This window comes from Xiphophorus maculatus, chromosome 20 (genome assembly GCF_002775205.1).
Source record: "Xiphophorus maculatus strain JP 163 A chromosome 20, X_maculatus-5.0-male, whole genome shotgun sequence".
Lineage (NCBI taxonomy): Eukaryota > Metazoa > Chordata > Actinopteri > Cyprinodontiformes > Poeciliidae > Xiphophorus > Xiphophorus maculatus.
The window spans coordinates 17,998,054-18,020,520 of record NC_036462.1 but is presented as its reverse complement, the minus strand read 5'-3'; the positions used below and the strand labels follow the sequence as shown (position 1 = coordinate 18,020,520).

Here is a 22,467-nt window from a genome sequence, read left to right as displayed (position 1 = left end):
GTGTCTACTGGAGAAATGCCTTACTTTTGCAAGTACTGTCATTTGTACAAGCTCTGGTTTGTTTTGTAAATAAAAACAATGGAGAGAAAATAAAACTTTTCTAGTTTTATTTAAAAATATAGTACATGAGCAGTCACAGTGTATAGAAGTATTTAAAGCTTTAAAATATTCTTGTTTTTTTGTTTGTTTAAAAAAAGTAAATAAAACATTTAATCAAAGCAACCGCACAATGAAGTAAATAAACTCAAATAATTTCTTTGCACAAGTTCCCAATCAGTAAGTGCAGGATCTTGAGATTCTCTTCAAAAACTAAATAACAAATACATAACTTTATGTCTGCAATACCCATTAAAAGAGATAAAAACAGTACTTAAAAACAAATAAAAGGCAGTACATTGTATGCTCACAAGCCTCTTCCACTGTTTGGTGGGTTAGACACTGAAAAGTTTGGGAAGCACTGACCTAATGTATGGAAGACAGTCAAAAATATTGCATTTTGCATAACACTTGAAAAAGCACATAAAGACACATCATTATTCAAAAAATTCAAACTGTAAACTACACATCTCTCCTTCAGTAAAGCTATCGTACTGCATTAAGCCTTCTGGGCTCTTGAATAATTTTACTTTAATTTTGCTGAGGTTACATATTCCGTCAATAATAAGCAGCAGGCATGCATACATACAACAACAGATATGAAAAATATTTTAACATGACAGGAAATGGTCACACTGACTATCTTATACAGTCTTTTGCGCGTGGCGTTTTTCATTAATTTGCACCAGTAACTGATGAGAAAATAAGAACTAACCACTTATTTTTGTTCAAAACACACACAGTCAGACAATAGCAGCCAATTATACAAAATGGCCATTTAACTTGTAAATAATAAAAAATCATGATGTCTTGATGAGCAACGAACACGTCAAGAAGGCGGGGAATCTCGCGAGTGGGGCTGCTGGACGCCGAAGGCTGTGATGAAGACGTTGACCACCACTATGACAAAGATGAAGGCCATGACACAGCTTTCCAAGATGTCCAGCTTGTGATGCATTCTTTCATCGTTCAGATTCCACTTAACTGGAAAAAAAGAAGAAAAAAAAGCATAACATTTTGCTTATACTGAGCTGGAGAAACTACATTTTCCCACGAGAGGGCAGCACCCAGTGACCGGCATTTTCCTTTCATATCTTTGAAGTAATCATTTATGAAGGATTTGATAAACATTAACACCAGCTGACAGCCCTGCCAATGGGGAATAATTATCCAACTCCTCCAGAGGGAGATGACATGCCTCATTAGTCTGGGAATCCAACATGTGGATCCGTTTTAAGCAGAGGATGAGCCTGTGCTTCCACTTCCCTTTTACTGCTCCAGGTCTCCTGTGATTACATGCAGCCAATACTATACAGAACTCTTTCAAATTAGAACTAGCTCACAGTAAAGGTGACCACTTCCTGTTAAGTTTCTATAAACACTTCCTCTCCCCCAACATAGTATTTTTTTTCCTGTTAGGATAAGATAAGGAAAGAGCAGGACAGGAGGCTGTGGTGGGTTTACAACCAGCCAGAGTCACTAAAACTTTCCACTTCTGATTCTACTGCTTGGTCAAGCCAAAACATTCACATTTTAAAGCAAGGACATTTTTGTCAATTAATTTACACCCAGGTATTTGTGACTAACAGGTTAGCAAAGTAAGATCAGTCATAACATTAAATAAAACCACCTCTGTATATACTGCTCAAAAACTTATTGTGAAAATGTTTATTTTTTTTGTCACTGACTTCAGAAAGTTAAACTTACATTATTTTATAATCATAACAAATAGAGTGAAATATGTCATTACTTAATTTCTTGTTATTTTGATGATTATGACTTGTAGTAAATTAAAATCTAAAATTCAGTGTCACACAAACTTGAAAATATTACATAACATCAATGCTCAGGAGCATGTTTATGAGGCTGTGTACAGGAGCAGATAGCCTTACCAATTAACCAGCTAATATCAACCTGTTCTCCTCTGATTCATACTCTAAAGAATAAAAGAGCTGAAAGCTAAATTATGTATTAAGTTCTTGAAAACAACTGCAAAGTTCAGCAGGTGTCTCTTCTGTATATTTGGTTTAGTTTATGTATTCCAGTCAAAAATAGCAATAGATAAAAAAATTTTAATTTAACTGCTGTAGCGATTAATAAATGAAATTTCAGGATTGACCAACATTTAGAATTAAGAATAATTGTTGCTTCTCTTTTTCAAATAAACGCATTTACACACTTTTTGTGGGAATAATGTTAAACATTCAACTGTGATATTTTTAGTCCTGTTTGTCATAATGTGAGAATTTCTTACCTGCTCATGCCAGGTGGAAAACTGTATTTATTTAGCTTAATTCTCAGGACATAACCACTCTGGTTATCTCTATTTGAACCCAAATTCCTTATTAAGTTGTTAATAAAAAGCATATGTTCCAAGCAATCTTTCATTTACTGATTAAATTTATTCAAATTTTATTTAATTTGTTGATTATTAGATTTTTTTGTGTTTAGGTTTGAGAGTAAACCTCTGTGTGTTGCTACACATTTTTTTCTGTTTGTGCCTTTTCTTTTCTTCACCTACATGATTTAGTTCATAAAACAGTTTTTGATTTTAGATGTTAACTAGGATAAATGTAAAATTCAGTTTTTAAATCAGTTCACTTCAATAGTCAAACATGATGGTGGTGGTGTGATGGCTTGGGGCTGATTTGCTTTTTTCGAACCTGGAAAATTTGCTGTAATTGATAGAAACATGAATCCTGTTTTATTAAATTTGCTGTAATTGATAGAAACATGAATCCTGTTCTATTAGAATATCCTAAAGGACAGAGTCTGGGCTTTAGTTTGTGACCTTAAGCTTCAGCAGACTTGGGTTGTAAAGCATGATGGTTCTCCAAATCACATAGGCATGTCACCCTCTGAATTGCTTAAAAAAACACCATGAGGTGTTGGAGTGACCTAGTTAAAGTTCAGACTTGGATTCAATTGAGACTTTAAGCATTGTGTCCTCGGAAAACTGTCTTTTTAGCTTTAATCAAGCTAACTTTGGCTGACATTAAAATGTTTGTTGAAAGGAAAAGCAAGAAATGTATAGCCTCACATACATTTTCAGAGCCATGTATGTTAACATTAATTGCCTTCTTATAAACATCTTCAATTGATAAAGAGAAATATATCTAATGACAACTTGATTAAATGGAAACAAGGCAACAAAAATCCCCAGCTTACCTATAAAGATGAGCATAACTCCCACCACTATCTGCAAGATGAGAGAGATGCTGAGGAGAGTGATGAGGGGAACGTAGAAGGTGAAGCTCGGTCCGTGCTCGAGAACGGCCTTCAGCTGCGAGGCGTTTGCCATCAGCAGGGCCACATCCAGCATGCTCTCTGCTGCGCTCTTCTTGTTGGCATAATGGTTCATGTTAAGGGGTCCGCGCCGCCGCACGATGCGGTTTTCCCGATGAAAGACCTGAAAACGAACGCAATCCCTGACATCAGATTTAGGCTTCCGTAATTCTTTTTCCATTTTATTAACAAATGATTTTCAACAGGAATACTAACTGATTAGTTATCTGTGCAGATTTCAGTTCAACCTTGCTCTAGATGAGCCCCTTAATAAATGTTGGAATTTACCCTCAGTGCATTGCTAAGATAGATAGATAGATAGCATTTATTGTCATTGAACAGAATTCAACGAAATTTCCATTGCAGCTCCCGTGCAAAAGGTCAAATATATACATTTGACCTTTTTGACAGTAGAAATAAGCAAACACACAATAATAATAATAACAATATATACAACTAAATTAACTGAAGGCACTCAACCATCCAAAGAAGCTAAGGTTTCACTTTTACTCCTACTTGTGTAAAATCGATTCTTAAAAAGTTACTTCATCTGGAAAAATTATGACATTATACTGGAAATTTACTTTCATCAAAAACTTTCTGATCTTCTTTTTCATGACAAAACATAACTGGCCAGAGGAAGAAGTGTGTGCAAGCACAAAGTTAGTCAACTTCTCACAACACATAGAAATGTAGGTTGTTTCTATGAAGAGCACTCCTGATAAATATAGTAAGTGTAGATGCAAACATGTGATAGTCATTGCAGTAAATCATCAATACTTTAAGTTTGTTTTTTTGTAAATTAAATCAAACTCATTAGGGAGAAAAGAAAATGAACAAGGTTGATGAGTGTAATTGTAAAAAAAAAAAAAATCAGAATCAAACACTTCCTTAAGTTTTGTTTGCAGTGGGAAAACTTAACAGAAGTGAAACTTCTCTTTTGCTGAAAAGCAGCATTTAGAAGGTCATGAACATGGCTCAGTGATAGGTAAAACAAAGCTATGGGAGGTCACTGAAGAGGTCATAGATGTACTTTATTTGAAAGGCTTGATACCTCCGATACGGATGAATAAGCAAGTATCAAACACTTCGTAAACACCCCTGATATCATACTGTATTTCAGTAGAGTCAGTTTTTATTTGGGTCACTGTCCTTGTTCTACCCACATTGGCAACATCCCCCTCTGAACCTCAGAGGTTCACCTCTATTCCTCTTTCTGCAACTGTAACGTCAGGCCACAGAAGAAGAAAAAAAGATGCCTCTGTGGTAAACCAACACAGGGTGTCATGAGGGCCACAACCTGCCACCAGCTATAATCACTCTTTCCTTCTGAAACGTTGCTAGTACATATGCAGGCTTTTCCACTGTTTTTATTAATACTTTAGAGATTCTGATAGGCTTCATTAGCCCAAATATTCTAAACAGCAGTAGCATATGAAGTTGAAGTTGAAATCCTGAAGTTAATCAGGATTTCAACTTCCAGCCTGCAGACTAACCGTTACAGAGACTTCTGATTCGGTCGCAGAGTACAAACATTCATTAAGTAAACACTGGCAGTGTGACTGCTCAATGTCCTTTCAACCATAATGTTATTATTGTACTGGGGGGACACTTCGTGTGTTTCAGGACCCACAGTGAGGGTCCAAACCTAGCAGTAGAGAACATAAGCAAATGATAATTGCTATTCATATCTAGGCTGACTTCTGTAATCATGTAAGAATTGTAAATGTTTGAGTTCTCAGTCCTTTATCTTCATTTTAAAACATAAAATACTGGGCGTGCCGTGGTGGCGTAGTGGTTAGCGCGACCCACATTTGGAGGCCTCAAGTCCTCGACGCGGCTGTCGCGGGTTCGACTCCCGGCGACGTTTACCGCATGTCTTCCCCACTCTCCTTCCCCCTTTCCTGTCAGCCTACTTCATGAAAAGGGACTCTAGAGCCCACAAAAAGACCCCCTGGAGGGGTTAAAAAAAACAAAGCATAAAATACTGAAGTTGACTTTATGGTAGATATACACAGTAGTCAGGCTTTAAATAAGGAACTTGAAAAAGAAAGTAGAAATGGAAAGCAAAGGCAAAGAAAGAAATAAATAAAGAAAAGAAGAAATACAGACAGAAATAAAGAAGAAGTTAGAAAAGGAACAAACAGGAAGAACAAAATAAACATTACAACAATAAGATGTGGAATAAAGGCTGAAAATACAACAATAACTTTCCAAGAAAGGAAAATAAAATTCCAGACTTTTCCAAACAGTGATAGAACATTATGAACATTATTATCTAAAAAATCTGTCATAAATATCAAGATGGTACAGAAAACCCCTAACTTCAGTGATGTTAGGCGGTAATTATGTTGTGTGTACATCACATGCCTGCTATGATTTTGGCTCCAGCCTTGGCGGACCAGTAAGTATCCGAGAAGGATAGAAATGTAGGAGAAAATTCTTATGTAAACCTGTTTTCATTCTGCTATGGAAATTATTAACAAAAGGGTATGAAACTGTTAAGAAATTAGATAGATCGATCTTTGTCTTTAAATGTTTCATTTCAAAGGCCTAAAGCGTTCGAAAGGCTCTGTCACTTAAGAAAGACCAGCAGAGAAGAGCAGAGCCTCCAAGTACAGCTGCATACAAATCTTACACACTTCAGTTAAAACCACATCCTGTCCTGACACACATGCACATATATATATATATGTATATATATAAGAAAAGAAAGTACAAGTGGGAAAACTTATGTCAGTAATAGAAAATAACGAAGCAACTTGATGCATAGACACTTTGAACCTTTCCTGCACTCTGTGCTTAACACCTACGTCATCAGACATTTCAAATACACGTGCCATTAGAAAACCGCTTACATGCGTACTGGCAAAGGACATAAAACAGACACGTCTATAAAGATAAGATTTGAAAGAATTTTTCCGCTTCAATCCCAACTCAAACTTAAGTATTTTTTTCTTTTTTGTTTTACTTGATCGTCTTGAAAATGTGCTTTTTTGGCAAGTGCTGACCTACAAAATGTAAACCTCATTATTTACTGCTGCCATCACTCCTGAAATTCACCACATTCAGGTATCAGTGAGAACCGTCTCCACTCTCTTTCCATCTGTACCTCCTCATCTGTCTAGAATTACTGTCAGATCGCACTTATCATTATTAGAAACTTATTTCTTCTCACGACCTCATCATGAGAAGAGAACGCCCCTTTATAATGGAACACAAAAAACTTTTAGTCTTCTGTGACCTTACATTTTTTGCGCAGTATAAAAGGCCAAAATGCTATAAACAGATAATAATTCCCCTGTTGCAATTATGGTTACATCAGTTTAGCACAATGGAGCTATTTGATTTGGATTTTATGTGACATGTTTTATTTCATGTGAAATACTCTGTGTTTAAATGTCGGCTACTTCCGTTTCCAGAATTAATCCCACATTAATGTCTATCATATCCTTGTGGTCATTTGCCTTTCCTCTACTGTATCTTAATTACACCCCCTTTTCAGGATTTTTCTTCTAGTTTCAGTTTTTTTTTTGATTCCTCCAATTAAATATTTAAAGTCAACTGTAGAAAACTTTGCTACAATTTTAAACAAACATTAACAAATGCTAATGTTTAAGCTCAGTGGACTGGGAAAGTATGGAATACTTACCAGAAGAAAATGTGCATAAAATTTGTTTCAGACAATTTGTAGAAGAAATGAAAAAAGGGAAGGAAGTGGAGCTTAAAAGAAACTATGAAGCAAAGTAAAGTCGCAAAGAAGTACAAATATATATATATATATATATATATATATATATATATATATATATATATATATATATATATATACATATATATATATATATATATATATATTAAAATGAATACAAATAAGCTTTTTGATCAAACTAAAGACCATTTACAAAAGGTAACACCAAGTCCAAAGTTAGAATAAGTTTACACACTTTCAGAACAAAGATGTTTTGTTGAAAGTCACATTTTTCCAGATTTGGGTCAGTGGATGGGGGTTAAGTTGGTTGGGTCATTGTTTAACCACCTGATCCCTCTCAGAGTAGTGACTGCACACTGCAGGCACAATGCCCCGTCTCATCTGTCATTAAGTGTAATTTGATCCTCAACAGAGTAGAGAAAGAAAGTTAAATCACCCTGAAACGTGACTACGAAAAAAAATCGAAAGCGCTTAAAATTGCATTTTATGAACTTCTAAACGCTAAATTTTATTTTCTATACGTGGACTCAAAACACTTTAAATTAATCTTGTTTTCATTTTTCTATAGTATCAAGCTTGACCGTGCGGACGAAGGATGAGGAAAAACCTCTCCCAAAGTTACATTTTTTTTATCTGTAAAACGACCAATATTCCGTTTTTTGTTGTTGTTGTTGTTTATTTTTCGCCCCCGGTGGGGATCAATGGTTCACTGAACAGAACATTGGCTGAATTGAACATGGAGAGATTTGTTGCCCTGTAACAACAGGATGTCTTACCCCCGTCTCGTCGCTTCGGTCAGCATCTCCGTTCATTGCTATAGTCTCAGTAGCCATGTCGTATCTCTGTATCCTGACAGAAAAGGTCGCTCATGTAGCTTCAACGTGGGCTTCACTCAGTGGATCGCCGTAGGTTCTCGCACAACGTCTCGGCTAGTCTACTTATAAAATGCCCCGCTGCTTTGAGGAAGATGGGAGGGGTGGTTTAATCAACTACCCCTAAACCACCCCTCCAACACAACGCGAGGCGGCGGTTCTCAGAAAGCTGTGTGCTGCTTTCAGAAGTGACAACTTCCTGATGGTATTTTTTTTTTATAGGATGGGATAATTTTAGGATTCTTTCCGAAATGGTCCTCAAATAAGATGCTGAATTAATGTTTTAGAGGCCGGACAAAACGTGGATTACTCATTGGAAACTTTACTGGATAATTTCGGGCGGGGTTTTGCTGACATCTAGCGTTACATCTGCGGTATTACAAAAGTATACATATTTTAAAATGAAGCGTGTGTTCCATTCAAATTATATACTGTATTACACATGCAAGTATATGTTTTAAGAATCTAGTTCGGTTTTTTAAAAATAGTTTTATTGCTTCTGCTACAGCTAATAGAAACAAAAACTTGGTTTATCAGAAACTGATAAAGAAGCTGATCCAAACGTATTTCCTGGAAAGTTAGGTGGAAGGGGAAAAGTGCAACAGAGAAAAAGATGCACAAGCAACAGGAACATCCTCTGCCTTAAGGGATCAATGCAAACTCTGCAGCTGGTGTTAGATTTTCAGGAGCCACTGCATGCAGATGTATCAGACGCCAGAGGCCTCTTACCTGGGTGGACATGAAATGCAGGTCTCTTTTCATACACAAATTTTCACATGTAAAATTGGAACTTTTCACATTTAGAGATGTAAAATTTCAAAATGTAAATCTAAATGTAAAAAGTACAGCACAAAGTCGACCAGCACAAAGTCATGCAGAATTATGAAACAGAAGGAAAAGCATATATGATTTAAAATATCTTCTACAAATATGAATCTGAGAATATGCATATTCCACAGTTTTGCTGTAATTGCAGCTGCGACTCTTTGAGGTATTTCTCTACCAGCTTTGCACATCTATAGAATTACATTTTGCCCATTTTTCTTTGCATGAGCTGCAGCTCAGTCAGATTGGATCGAGAGTATCTGTGACAATCAATTTTCAAGCCTCTGCATAAATTCAAGGTTTGGGTCGGCACTTCGACTGGGCCACTCAAACATCTGAACATGTTTGTACTGAAATCAGTCTATAATTGTGGTTGTGTGCTTAGGGTCATTGTAAGAATGTGAAATTCCACCACAGTCTATTGTTTTTTTTTTGCCATCAAAAAGCTTTCATCCAGTCCTGCATTCAGCTCCATCAGATGTATCCACCTTTCTTGTCCTTACCGATAAGACAGCCCCTCGGCACGATGCCACCACCTCCATGTTTCACTGTGGGAATGGTGCGATCAGTGGGATATGTGGGATTGCTTTTCCTTCACACATCAAGAAGTTTGGCTTTATTTTTGTCTCATGACCAAATCTAATACTTTCCCATGTTTGTAGTATTCTCTAATTTGTTTTTTTTAAAAAATCAGTTCCTTTCTTGACATTCTTACACAAAGGTCATATTTTTTTTAGAAAACTAAAAGTTGTCCGGTAGACAGATTCTCCACCTGAGTTGTGAATTAGTGTGGCTCCCCCAGAGTCTGGGTTTTGGCTGCCTTGTTGATTAAGTCCCTCCTTGTCATGTCTTGACAGGTTTGCTTGACGCAGGTCTGCAGTATCTTTTAAAGCTGCAAACTTTGCTTTTGTCTGTCACAAAGCTCCAAGAAAACACTTTGAGGTGTAGAGTGGCAAGGTGACAAAATATTTAAATCCAAGGAATTTGAATACTTTAAAGGCTTTCTAGAGACTATATTATTAGTCCATGTCATCCCTTTTGTTAATCATCCTCCCTTTGGAGGCTTATCGCGTCACGAAGAGGGCGGAAAGTTGTGCGATCCACTCAGACCCTCTCACAAGAGGAGGGTAAGGGTGCTGGCTAAAAGCGTGCCGAGTTATTGGATACGTGTTGTTGCTAGGGGCGTGGGTTGCGTCGTGCAACTGATTCCTCCCCAAACCTTCAAAGAAAGAAAGCGAGAGAATAGGAGGATGAACCCGGCAAGACAAGGGTGGCAACATCAGCTGGTTCAGAGATGCGCGGACGGCTGCCTGATCCGACCTGTGCCGCAGTGAGCATAATCTCATAAGCGCTTCTGTCCATCCGCTACTCTGCTGTAGGACGGCTCTGAAGGGACAGAAAACAAAAGTGCGTGCGGATTGTTTTCTTGAGAATTATGCTCAGCTCTCACTTGTCGGAGCAGAATCGCGTCAGCCGCTGATTTCAGTGAGTCAGAGTGCGGGATGGGGAGAGGGAGCACAGACCGCTGCGCACTTTCTCTGTCCCGTGATGTGTCTTCGCAGCGGCTGGTGCGTGGCACAGTTTCAACATCCTGGTCTATAGGCCGAGGAGGATTCGCTTGAGGAACGTTTTGTTGGAGCGGGAATCTGATGCAAGGTGGATGAAGGGGATTCAGTGAGCTCCGGTCGGCGATGACATCAGGCTGAAGTGTTGCAGTCAGGTGGTTTGGGAGGCGTGAGGTGGCGTGGAGCAATGCGTGCATCCTCCGACCTGCACGCCTTCAGGAGAACCAGCTACGTCCTGAACAAATTCAAGACATTAGGCCACTCATCCTGAGCTGAGCTGGCCAACTGCGTCACTGCAAGTGCAGGTAGGCTGCAAACTACCCTACGTAGTCGGGAGAGGAGCATGCTCCCCAGCCCTTCCTGCACCATGTCGCCGGTTAGTGTATTGACAATCTAAGGGGGGATGAATTCAGCTGACATTTCCAGCAAAGATCCGCCGCTCGGATCCACGTTTTCCTCAACTCCTAACCTAGACTCGGACATTAACGCAAACGCGTGCAGGCATGTGTATGAGAATGGGATGGACCACAATGTCAACATCCAGAACGCAGCGCTCCGCGGGGCCAGCGACCCCAGCTCCTACCCCTCCACGGAGTACCAGGGGCTGGGCCGCCGCAGGTTCATCCGCCGGAGTCTGTGGGTGTCGGACCACGACGAGCAGACGCTGGATACATCGGATCTCGTCAGCAGCAGCCCGGTGCCCAACATCGACCTCCGGACTATAGTGGATCGGAGTCGGACCCGGGCTCTGCTTTCAGAGACCTCCAGCACGGAGAGACAGGTGGGGCTGAAGGACAGCGCCACGGAAAGCGTGAGCGCCGATGAGGAGCGTGGGGACAGGTTGGAGACGGGGCCCAAGGCGGACCCGGGTCCATCAGATGTTACAGGTAAAGCAGGCAGCGACGAGAACGAAGAGGAGCCCGGGATGAAGGCTGTGTCCACCTCCCCCGGAGGACGCTTTCTGAAGTTTGACATTGAGTTGGGGAGAGGGTCTTTCAAGACCGTCTACAAAGGCCTGGACACGGACACCTGGGTGGAGGTGGCCTGGTGTGAACTGCAGGTGAGTTCTGTGTCCACTCAAACTCTCAACCACTCAAGTAAATCTAGCTGTGGGGCTCTCTGGAATGGAGCACAAAAAGGTTTCAAACAATGGCGTTGATAAATATAAAGCCATGCTTGGGCAAAGGACCTGAAGAAGAGAAACATTTCCATATATCTACTTTATACTGTTCCCCCTCAAAGAGAATATTTCTCCTGAAGTTTCTCCTTAGATTCAAGGTCTCCTGAGGATCCAAAAATTTCTTTTTCAAATAAATCTTATTCCCATAGAGAAAATTGTAATTTCACAAATGTATGGCTCATCTGCAACAATTCTCAGCTATCACATCTGTGCATGATTCAGTAGCATTTATTTGTTCCTTTAAATTTCTCTGTAGTGTAAGTTGACTTTCTTTTGAAATCTTAGAATCATGCAATGGTTGTATTCTAAAGGGGATGTTTTACCACTTTGTTGTTCAACGGTCACGCCTTTTATGTTGAAATTTGATCAGGAATTTCAACAAAAGAGTTTTACTGGGGCAGAGATGACGCAGCCTGGGGATGGTGAACTTAAAGAGGGTTAACAATGCCTGTGGATTAAAATTCAGGTATTCTATAACAATAAGGGCTGAAAAAAGCAACATACTAGATGTTAAACAATTATACAAACAACAATTCCTGTGAGTATTCTAATAAGAAATTCCTCTGACAAATAATCTGTGTCTGTGATTGGTTCATGAGAGTAAAATATAATAACACTGAAGATGCACCAATCAGTCGAGCATCATTAACAACTGCACAGACCAAAAAATTTAATGTGCATATTTTTTAGGAAAAATAAATTTGATTTATAATATGAATAATTTTAGTAATTTATATTAAAGCTATGAATATTGTATTTAACATATTCATTTTACAAAGTGATAATTTTTCCAAATGATTTGATGTATTTATGATTATTTTATGAACTAACTGTGAAATTAAGAAATGGCAGCACAACAGATGTCACAAAAACAACTGAGAACAGTTTCCACATTCTGCATTTTGACCTGTTATGTGACAACCAGCCTCTGGGAAAAATGAAACAAGACAACAGTTCCTCACAGAACTATTACACAGTTTTAATCTAAAATCAAGCTAATCTTACTAACAACTTCTAAACAGATTTCTGTTTTTAAAAAAAAAATCTAATTTTTGTCTTTAGTTGTTATGCAAAAACAAAATGGAAAGTTATTTTTGTCCACAAAAAATTAGACAAATGCATTTGTGTGAGTGCAGCAAAAAAGGGACAGACTGTGATGTCCACTGTGAGAAATCAACAGAATTTAACTGTTGCTGATACTGTGGCAGTAACAAGTAATATGCAAATCAATCCCAATCTGGCCTGATATTAAAACAGACTTTTTAAAAAAGTTTAAAACATCAAATTAAATGTTGAAATCAGCAATATTTTGTGTAAATGTCAACGACTACTTTGAGTATCAATTATGTTTTTCCAGATAAGTTCAAATGTTATTCTGCCTACCAAAAACAATATATATTTAATATCTCCCATGCTCAGTGCACTTACATGAATAATATACCATGAGCATCTTGACTTACTCTTTGATGGTTTTTAAAAAAAACTTTCTGGATAAAATATCACCTTGCTCTTACAAGTCCTGTCATGCGTCTTGCAGAGTTATTCTCAGATAATTCAACTCAGCTGCAGGAAAAAAACTGATTAACTGATGAGCAATTACAGTCTTTTTGGAAAGACTCCCGGTGATGCCTGAATTTTTATTAGAAGACAATAAGCCAAGGAGGAAAAGACTTTAAATCACTTATACAGCTGCTTCAATGTCACTGTGCACATTACTGTTCAGCTTTGATTATATTGCAATTTTTATTCACAACCAGCATGAGCATAAGCCAAAAGCAAACAGTAAAACACCTTAGAGCCCCGTGCTGGAATGGATTCACCAAGGGAACTGGAATTCACACATATTGTCACATTTTTATTTATTTATTTTTGCTCACTTGACGACTGTAAAAGCTCTGTTAGAAGCATGATACAAAAATGATTCAGATAAAAAAGGAGGACAATTGGACTGTATTGGTCTTAAGTGACCAACTCAAATTGTTGGGTTCTATACTTCAAATGACTAACATTTACAAAACTAACATTTTAACCCATTTAATCTCATCGGCAACAATTGTTGCCAGACATTTTTTCTAACTTCTGGGAGCTCTCAAATAATAGTTTTGGCTTTTGGCAGCTAATTGAAGTTTTAAAATAAAGTAATAGTGTGTCTACTCTAGGCAATATCAATTTAATGTATCTAGTGTGAGAGGTCACATGACCAGACCTCTTTACTTCCCGCCTGTAACGCTGGAGGTAAACATCTCTCACAAACCTGTATAAGAGGAAGTCAGTAAAATACTTTAATAAAAAAATATAAATAAAATATTTTGTACATATGTTCTTTCAAGTGTCTTCTACTGATATACAAAGAAAATTGTATCACTTCATTCATTTTTTGATCATAAGAAGAGTGAATGTAATGTTGCATGGCAACAATTGTTGCCACTAGCAGAATACATAGACAGCACTATGCTATGTGTCCATAGCTTTGCTGTTTATTCTGTATGCCTTGCTGTTCCCACACAGCTTAAAACCATCAGATATTTTAGATCTCCTAGACCTGAAGGAATCTCAAAATGATGTCTTCTACATCACTGTCATTCACACAGTTGAACCCCTCCCTACCTTCACCCCCCAAAAGGCGATCCTTTACACACAGTGTGGCCTATGCACTGAATAACCACTACAAGATGACGATGCCACACCTGAAACTAGTTCAGGACAGAGCCAAGGTGTACTGCTTGGTCTGGTGGAACAGGGAGAATTTCCTCCCTGATGAACATTTGTTCATACAAATCAGGTAAATCATTTTTACCTGATTTTGTCTCTTTGATGAAATGTTCAAATGAGGTCAAAGGTCGCTTGGTACATTGAAACAATTACATCTACAGGATGTAGTATTGAATCTTTATGTATCTAAAATATTTCTGAACACTCTTGTAACCATTCTTTGTTATAATAGGTTGTACATGTCATAATTTGTCTTCTTTTTTTATATGTATAAATAGGCCATATTTATGTTATTTAGACTTTGCAGTTTCCCACCGGCAACAATTGTTGCCAAGTATAAAACCTACATTTTCACTAACATGACCAACATAAAATGCAATAATTCATAAATATAATGTGTTAGGAAGGTCCAAGGATTGAAATGCATGCACTTAATTTGCAGAAAAAAAATTGGGATTAAACGGGTTAAGCAAAATTTTGTAACACAATGTAATTGTTTTTAATCTAAAAACACGTTATTCCTAATACTGTCAATGTAATTCAGCACATTGACTAATATTACTAAAATGGGTTTATCTGTATCATTCTTTTATAGTTATTTAAATTTTGACACATATAGCCTGACAATATTTTATTCAATAGATTTTGTGGTAGTTTTATTGCACTGAATATATGTTCTGTATCAAATCTGTTGTGTATCAAAAACTGATGAGAGCAGGCAGCTGGTCTTATTTGTCGCTACAGCTTGCCTGCAGTTTTAAAACATTGTTACCTTATCAAGAGTGATAAGTGATGCTTCTTTAGTTTCTCTTCACTGCCCATGTTTTTGTGACTCTAAATATTTATAGACAGATATTTTTTCTCTTATAAACAAATGAAGGTGTAGGAGCGTTCTTTTAGCCAACTGACTACCAGTGTGTAGCAACAGATGGAAGAGGATCTGTATTGCACTGCATTACTTAGGAACAGTGAGCAGCCGTCACTCCATGCTTTCTTCTAAGATAGTATTTTAAAGAAAAGGAAGGTTATGGTAGAAACAATGCTGCAACCTCAGTTTTCAATTAGCCATGCAGGTTATTTTATTACATGCTAAACCTACAGTTCCCCTGTAATGGCAGCTTGCTGCATCACTAATCTGTGTATGCAGTAATCTAATGATCAGTTTAGATGCAATCCATGTGATATGGAGATTAGTGTCTACAGACAGACGTGCAGACAGAGGCTGGCCTTTCAGGACTTAAAGTATGCCAAATTAATTTTCTGCCTGTAAAGAGGAAGTGTTTTACGACATTTTAAAATCTGCATGTCGTTGAATTATTTAGCAGGGGTGTGGCTGTTCAGAAACAATTTTTTTCACATTAGAGGAACAAAATGGTAAAAAAAAAAAAAATTCCGGGCAATTTTTTTTATCCATTTAGTGCAATCGTCTGTGCAAAGTCCTCCCCCATCTTCTTGCTTTTGCAGAACCTAGGTTCACTGCATCAGGCCCCGGGGAATAATTACCAAAAATGGAAGGCCTACTCAATCAGTTTCAGACTGCCTCTGGAATTACATCTCTACTACACTGTGCTTATTTCACATTTTCTACTGGTAAGAGCAGAGGTCTAGTTTCCAGGGAGGGGAGAATCTTAGCAGGCTGATATACAGAAAAGTCAAGATGTTCTATTTATCATATCCTTGTATCCAATACTAAAATTGTTGCTTAATTCTTTTTAAAAAATTGTCATGGAGCCTTGTGCATTCTGAAATCCTTCTTAGAGAGTAAATATGAGATGTTTGAACAGTTTTTCAGATTTTACAGTATTCCAAAAAAACATAAACCCATTTTCTGCATATATGTTTACATGATGCACAGCTATTCATATCATAGAGGTATATGTGGAAAGTGTGTGAGCTCTGTCTGATCAGGTTCTTAGGGGAGATCTAGCGATGATTCAACCATTCTGTCCCTGGAGACGAGGCTGTGCCCTTTAGAGCATCTATGCCTTTGAAGCTTAGTCACAAAAACCTGCTGCTGTATAAATGCTTTTCTTTTACTGTCCGTACTCTGTGTACGTTTACCGAAGCTCTGAAAGTGAGTCAGCATTAGTCACAAATATATAAAGATTTGTGAATCAAAACTAAAGAAAAAAAAAGCAACACAGGGAGCTTCTCTTGACATTCATTTGCTAAATAACTATCAAACATTTGCAGAGGAAGTCATTTATGCAAAAATGATCAGATTGTCAGTTTGTAAAATGCAACAGTATGGCTGAGTTAAGATCTTCATCTTATACTCGCACCGCACCCGGTTATTTGTTTTGTTGCTAAACACTTGTTTAAACCCCCCTAGTATTGCCACAAAGATATATCTGGAGAGATTCTTGCTGATGCAGCTTTCTGCACCAACACACAGATGAGATAGGAAAGACTGGGTTCGGCTATGGGTAGCAGCAAATATGGACAATGTGACGCAGAGAGATAATTTTTCAATATATGTGCACATTTGGTCCTCATGTTTTGCATTTAAATATAAGTGTCTGTACTATATTTTCTGCAAAATGATCATTATGTACAGCAGATCTGATGCCACACCTTGATTGACGTAGACCTTCTCCCTGTAAAGCATCTTTACTAAATTGTTTGCAAACTTCCTAAAAAGAAACAATAGGGACATAAGGACAATGCAGGCTCTTCAGTAAGAACTTGAGTCACAAAGGCAGCTTCAGAAGCTGCATAATGTAGGATGCATTAGGCTGCACAGGTCACAGTGGGCGCTGAGTGAAATCCGATTCCTGTGTGTCAGTCAATAGCCAACACCATGAGTCAGTGTATGAACTTACTGCGCACCCCCCTCATTTGAAACGGGAACTGCAACCTATTTCCTCCAGTTATAGTGTCCTTATTGGAACAGTAGCAGCGAAAATCCAGAAGACGCCTAGAGATTTGTGGCCGCTGTAGCTGCTGCACTGCTGACTGGCGAGAAAAACGCGATGCAGAAGGTGCTTGCTGTCAGCTCTTTTACTATTTATACAACAGTTCAGGGAGGGCAGGGGTCAAGAATATTGATCCAGTCGAAACAGATTCAAACAGAAGCTCAGTACACACAAAATTAAAGTTTTAACATCTTTGAAGGTGGATACACTTACTGCATCAAAGCCACGGGTTTGTGTTGACGCCTTTGAGCTTTGTGGTTATGAAAAAATCTCTTGTGTTTTAGTCTTGACAGACGTGACTTTGTCTGTTTTACCACTTCAGACAAAACAATGAGGCTTTTACTCATCCGTCCTCTGATTATGTGTTGATCCCACTTGTTGGTTTTTGAGATGTTTAGGATTTGTATGTTGACAAAGAGAGTAAATGGGTCAGACCCCCATGTTCAGCTAGATCAAAATGCCAAAGCTGTGTTCACTCCAAAGCTTCAGAGAATCCTAAGGGAGCCCCAGTCAAACGCACTGCTTCAATCAGATTAAAAGTTATTATGGTGCTTTTGTTAAATCTGTCCAACAACAGCTAACATAAAGCATAATGGAAAAGTTGCATTGTTGTGTCTGATGTTTCTCATCTTTCCCATCTCTATAAAGCTGGTCAGCAGAGAGACACTTAAAAAGCTCTAAACTGTCCAAGTGGCCATCTAGCCTGACTTTGGACTTGATACAACACAGGCAGACAGGGCCGGATTTACAAGAATGTTTGGGTTTGGTGTCCTCCTAGTACAGAAAAAGTATTTTACTAATACAAATTGGAATACAATAGGTAGTCCTATTTATAAGCAGAATTGATGCATGATAGGTTTATTACATCTGCTGATCAGTAACTTCATGTTGTTCCAAAATACAGTATATCTTCATAATTTTAAAATACTTCAGTATTGTTTGTATTTATAAAAATCCCAAAATATTAATACAGTTCACCTTATATGGGTCTGTGAGTTTGATATAAAGTACAATGCAAAACATGCATTCATTAAAAAAGAAGAAGAAGAAAAAAGAAAATCTTTTATTTATAGATTAGTGTGAGTGAGAGCTTTGGAAAAATGACATCAATTCACAGATTTTCCTTCCTTTTCCCCAGGAAAGGAAACTATCCAAAGCAGAGAGGCAGCGGTTCAAAGAGGAAGCAGAGATGCTGAAGGCCCTGCAGCACCCCAACATCGTGCGATTTTATGACTTCTGGGAGTCACCAGTAAAAGGGAAGAAGTGCATCGTCCTTGTGACAGAGCTAATGACATCAGGAACACTGAAAACGTAAGAATCTATGACAATAATTGATTATTGTCTTTTGAGACCTCATGTTTAAATGTGCATTACATGACTGCACATACAGTAAAGGTTAATGATCAATACTTTTCATTCATTTGTTTGGGAAGCTAAACAACTTTATAAATTAAAGATGTATTAGTCATATTCAGAGCGCCTCAAAAAAAGGTCAATCGCTCTCTATATATAAAACTAATGTCTTTATGTGTATGAGTTGGAACATTTGAGAGTGTATATTTGCCTTCTTGCAGGTATCTAAAGCGCTTCAAGGTTATGAAGCCCAAAGTCCTGAGAAGGTGGTGTCGGCAGATTCTCAAAGGCCTCCATTTCCTCCACACAAGGACGCCTCCCATCATCCACAGAGACCTCAAGTGTGACAACATTTTCATCACTGGTCCAACTGGCTCTGTCAAAATAGGAGACCTTGGATTAGCAACACTAAAGAGGGCCTCTTTTGCCAAAAGTGTTATTGGTTAGTTGCTGGCTTACCTTTTTTTTTTTTTTAGCTAAAACAATTTTAATCCTGTTCTGTCAGTTTGGATCTATGTTGTCCTGGGAGCTTCAGGGCTGCAACAGAACTAACGTTGTGAAAGAACAGTTTCTTCACATGTCCAGATTGGTGACAAATTAAAAGAAAACAACCGGATGTTGCGACAAGTAATTCCTTCTTATGGAATAGAATAGAATAGAATAGAATTCAACTTTATTGTCATTTCACTGTCACAAGTACAAGCAACGTGATGTAGTTTGCATCTATCCAGAAGTGCTCTACGAGATATAAATATTTATTTACGGATGTACAAGACTATGTATGTATGGACTATAAGGGGTTATAGCAAAAGATATAGATATTGTGTATAAATATAAATATGGGAGCTATATGCACAGACTATACTGATTATACAGAATATACAAGAATGTTAGGGAATGGATTATAGATAAATAATGGCAGATAAAATTTACAGGTTGTATGTGTGTGTGAAGAAAACAGTCCGTTTCGTGCAGTCTTATTAGACGGAAATTGATTCAGTAACATCTTCCTTTAATATATACCTTTAATAAGTTAATATATGATTAATATCATTATGATATTAATATACTATTAATATATTAATTAATATTATTATAATATATATTTATATTATTAAATTAATATGTCTTAAGAACTTCAGCTTTAATTAAAAACTAATTATTATAAACATTTATTATGTTTGTGTGACACAGTTCCTGGGGTGGATATGGCAATTAAAACTAAGGAATTCCCTTTGAATATAATTTTTTGATTATTCAATATTGTTGACCTTACTAATAAAATATCACGAAGTTATACTTTGTAATTTTTAGCTGATAGTATCTATACAGAAGTAAGTAAAATGTAATTGATAAATAATTACAATTTTATAAAGTCAACATAATAATATAACAAACTAAATATAGTCATTTTTTATGACTTGGCTCCTGGTATTTCTTTTGCAAATATTAATGTTGCCCAGTCAGCTATTCACTGCACTCAAAAGTGTGCAGGGAATATCTCAGGATAGGATCTGCACAGAATCCTATATCCTGATTTAAATCAGGACATAGGAGGGAAGGTTGGCTGTGACCATCCAGCTGGATCCAGATGTTCTCCTATGGAGCAGGTCAATAACACACCAGTCTGAGCCTGCAGGTGTACATTCATGCTGCATGTACACAAAACCCAGACCCCAGAGAGGAGAACATTTCTACTGTTTTATTGTCATTATTATGGTTAATACCAAATGCCTCTTAAATATGGAAGAGGCAGCAGAAAGCTGTTCAGACTAATTACTTCCTGGAAGAAGGTAAGCTTATCCTCTTGGGTCTTTTCCAGGAAGACGGTGCTTCCTTCTGAAATAAGAGATGACAGAACACCTTGTTAATGTTCCAAAGCTATAGTCCATAATATTCACAATTTCAAACTTTTTAAAATGATGAAATGTAATACAGTTCTCTCAATGATGTTAATGTAAATGAAAATATTTATAAACATTTGCATTATTATAAAAACAGATTTCAACAGAGGATTTTGTAACAAACACCCAACTAAAAAACTGCATGTTGAATTTTCTTTTAATTTGTCACTCGTTTATACATACATATAGAGTTTTGTTGTGATCCATTTAAAGCCAAAGCTTCAGCAAAATCATTAATTTTTGCTTTGCTGCAGCTAACATTTGAACACTGATAACATAATAAAAGTGTAAATATTTAACACACAGCTCTGTCATACCTAAATATTCCAGGTACTCCAGAGTTTATGGCTCCAGAGATGTATGAGGAGCACTATGACGAGGCTGTGGATGTCTATGCTTTTGGGATGTGTATGCTGGAGATGGCCACCTCAGAGTATCCTTACTCTGAGTGTCAGAATGCTGCTCAGATCTACCGCAAAGTCACAAGTGTAAGTTCATTTTCATGAGATGTGGTTACTAACTCTTTATATCATGGCAAAACATATCAATCTGAATACTTTTACTTTTTGCGATTTGAAATGAGTGATAGAATAGAATGAAACAGATTGAATAGATTGTCATTGTGCATGATACAGTTGCATTGTGGATATTCCTCTTCTGCTATTTTTGAGCTTTGATGGCAAACAATTTCTCTATCTGTCACTGTTTTTGTAACTTTTATTAGTAGACGAAGAATAACAATGATAAATATAAAATTTAATCTACTGTCACAATAATCTATGTTGATATATTGGAATAGGAAATGTAACTGGAGCATTTGTAGTGGCAATATAAAATTAGGCAGCTATAACTCATATATAAACTGATGAATGAGGACAGGGAATATATCAACACAGTGAGGCTGTTTCTGGCACAGACCTCTGAAGGTCTTTGTGTTTTCATCAGAACTGAACTGTAAACAGTAACCTAGCTTGATCCTAGCTTTTGTACTTTAAAGGTGGTGAGCCAGAAAAACCATAAAAACTCACAGCGAATAATAAAAATGCCAGCCGAATCTGCAGATGGATCAGGCCAACAATAGAATCTGCTGAGACAGAACTTCTTTGATGGTTCTGTGTTTTCCTCTGACAATCAGTCTTTCTGACTCTTTTTTTCTGAGTCAGCATTGAGAGCTCTCAGAAATCAGGTGCAAACCACAAACTGTGTTCGTGGCCCATTGCACACCCATGGCTAAAGTGCAAACTAGTATTTTTCCAAGTTTTCAAAGACAAACAGTTCCACAATACTGCTAGATGACTGACAGCATACCACAGGCCGAGGACAGAAGTCTAATTAAAGGCTTAGATGTTCAGAGCAGAAAACCCAAGAATGCATTGATTTCTTAAGTTAAATTCAAAACTAGCTAAGCAAGATGATTAGTTTTATAAATACTTCTACATGGATTGACAGACTCACTTTGATCTTAACAACATAACAAGGCCAGAATATCAATATCGTGCCGGTTTCACGAACATCATGTTTGTTATAAAAAATGAATATAGCTCATCAATGTCATGATGGTGATCTCTTACAAAAGTCTTGCTTAAACATGTAAATAGTCAGATTTCTAGGGGCCCGTAATACTAAACTTAAACTAACATTAACCCTCAATTTCCATCAAACCAAACCAAGTCAGCCCCTTAAGCCTCATTTAGATTGACATCCAGTCTCCACTTGTAAGCAAATCTTTTTTACCTCCTGCACTATGTATCTCTGTAATCCTTAATCTGTAGATATTGAGGGGAAGCTGTGTATTGAGGGAAATTAATGTGTTTTGACACTGCTTAATCAAATTGCTCCTAGTCATGATATATAGTAATTGCTCCTGATGAGAACTTGTTTCCTAGTGAGTTGGGACATGCTGGTTTGCTTTTCAGGGGGTGAAGCCTGCCAGCTACGGCAAAGTCAGTGACCCAGAAATAAAGGAAATTATTGGGGAGTGTATCTGCCACAGATGGGAGGAACGGTAAGTTGCCAAAGACATTTGAGTTGGTCTGAAACACATTCCT

The 22,467-nt window shown here is 37.5% G+C and overlaps 2 protein-coding genes across 9 annotated transcripts in view; one reads left to right on the top strand and one right to left on the bottom strand.

The window, feature by feature from the left end:
* Positions 1–136: 136 nt before the first annotated feature.
* LOC102225292 (ninjurin-1-like) lies at positions 137–8,101 on the bottom strand. Its single transcript, XM_005807290.3, has 3 exons — positions 7,870–8,101; positions 3,265–3,505; positions 137–1,080 (listed from the first exon to the last, which is right to left on the bottom strand). Exons 1-3 carry the CDS (start codon positions 7,924–7,926, stop codon positions 926–928), a joined length of 453 nt encoding a protein of 150 aa, XP_005807347.1. The 5' UTR covers positions 7,927–8,101; the 3' UTR covers positions 137–925.
* Positions 8,102–9,945: 1,844 nt separating this feature from the next.
* Positions 9,946–22,467, top strand: part of LOC102234975 (serine/threonine-protein kinase WNK2-like) — a 31,496-nt gene continuing 18,974 nt past the window's right edge. For 5 of the 8 annotated variants that reach the window (XM_023324515.1, XM_023324512.1, XM_023324514.1 and 2 more), the window contains exons 1-5: positions 9,946–11,415; positions 18,301–18,473; positions 18,737–18,957; positions 20,750–20,907; positions 22,336–22,424. In XM_023324515.1, the coding sequence (XP_023180283.1) occupies positions 10,759–11,415; positions 18,301–18,473; positions 18,737–18,957; positions 20,750–20,907; positions 22,336–22,424 (1,298 nt within the window). In that variant the 5' untranslated portion in view covers positions 9,946–10,758. The remainder of the gene's footprint in view (positions 11,416–18,300; positions 18,474–18,736; positions 18,958–20,749; positions 20,908–22,335; positions 22,425–22,467) is intronic. The other 3 variants (XM_023324518.1, XM_023324517.1, XM_023324516.1) reach the window with 2 other exon arrangements.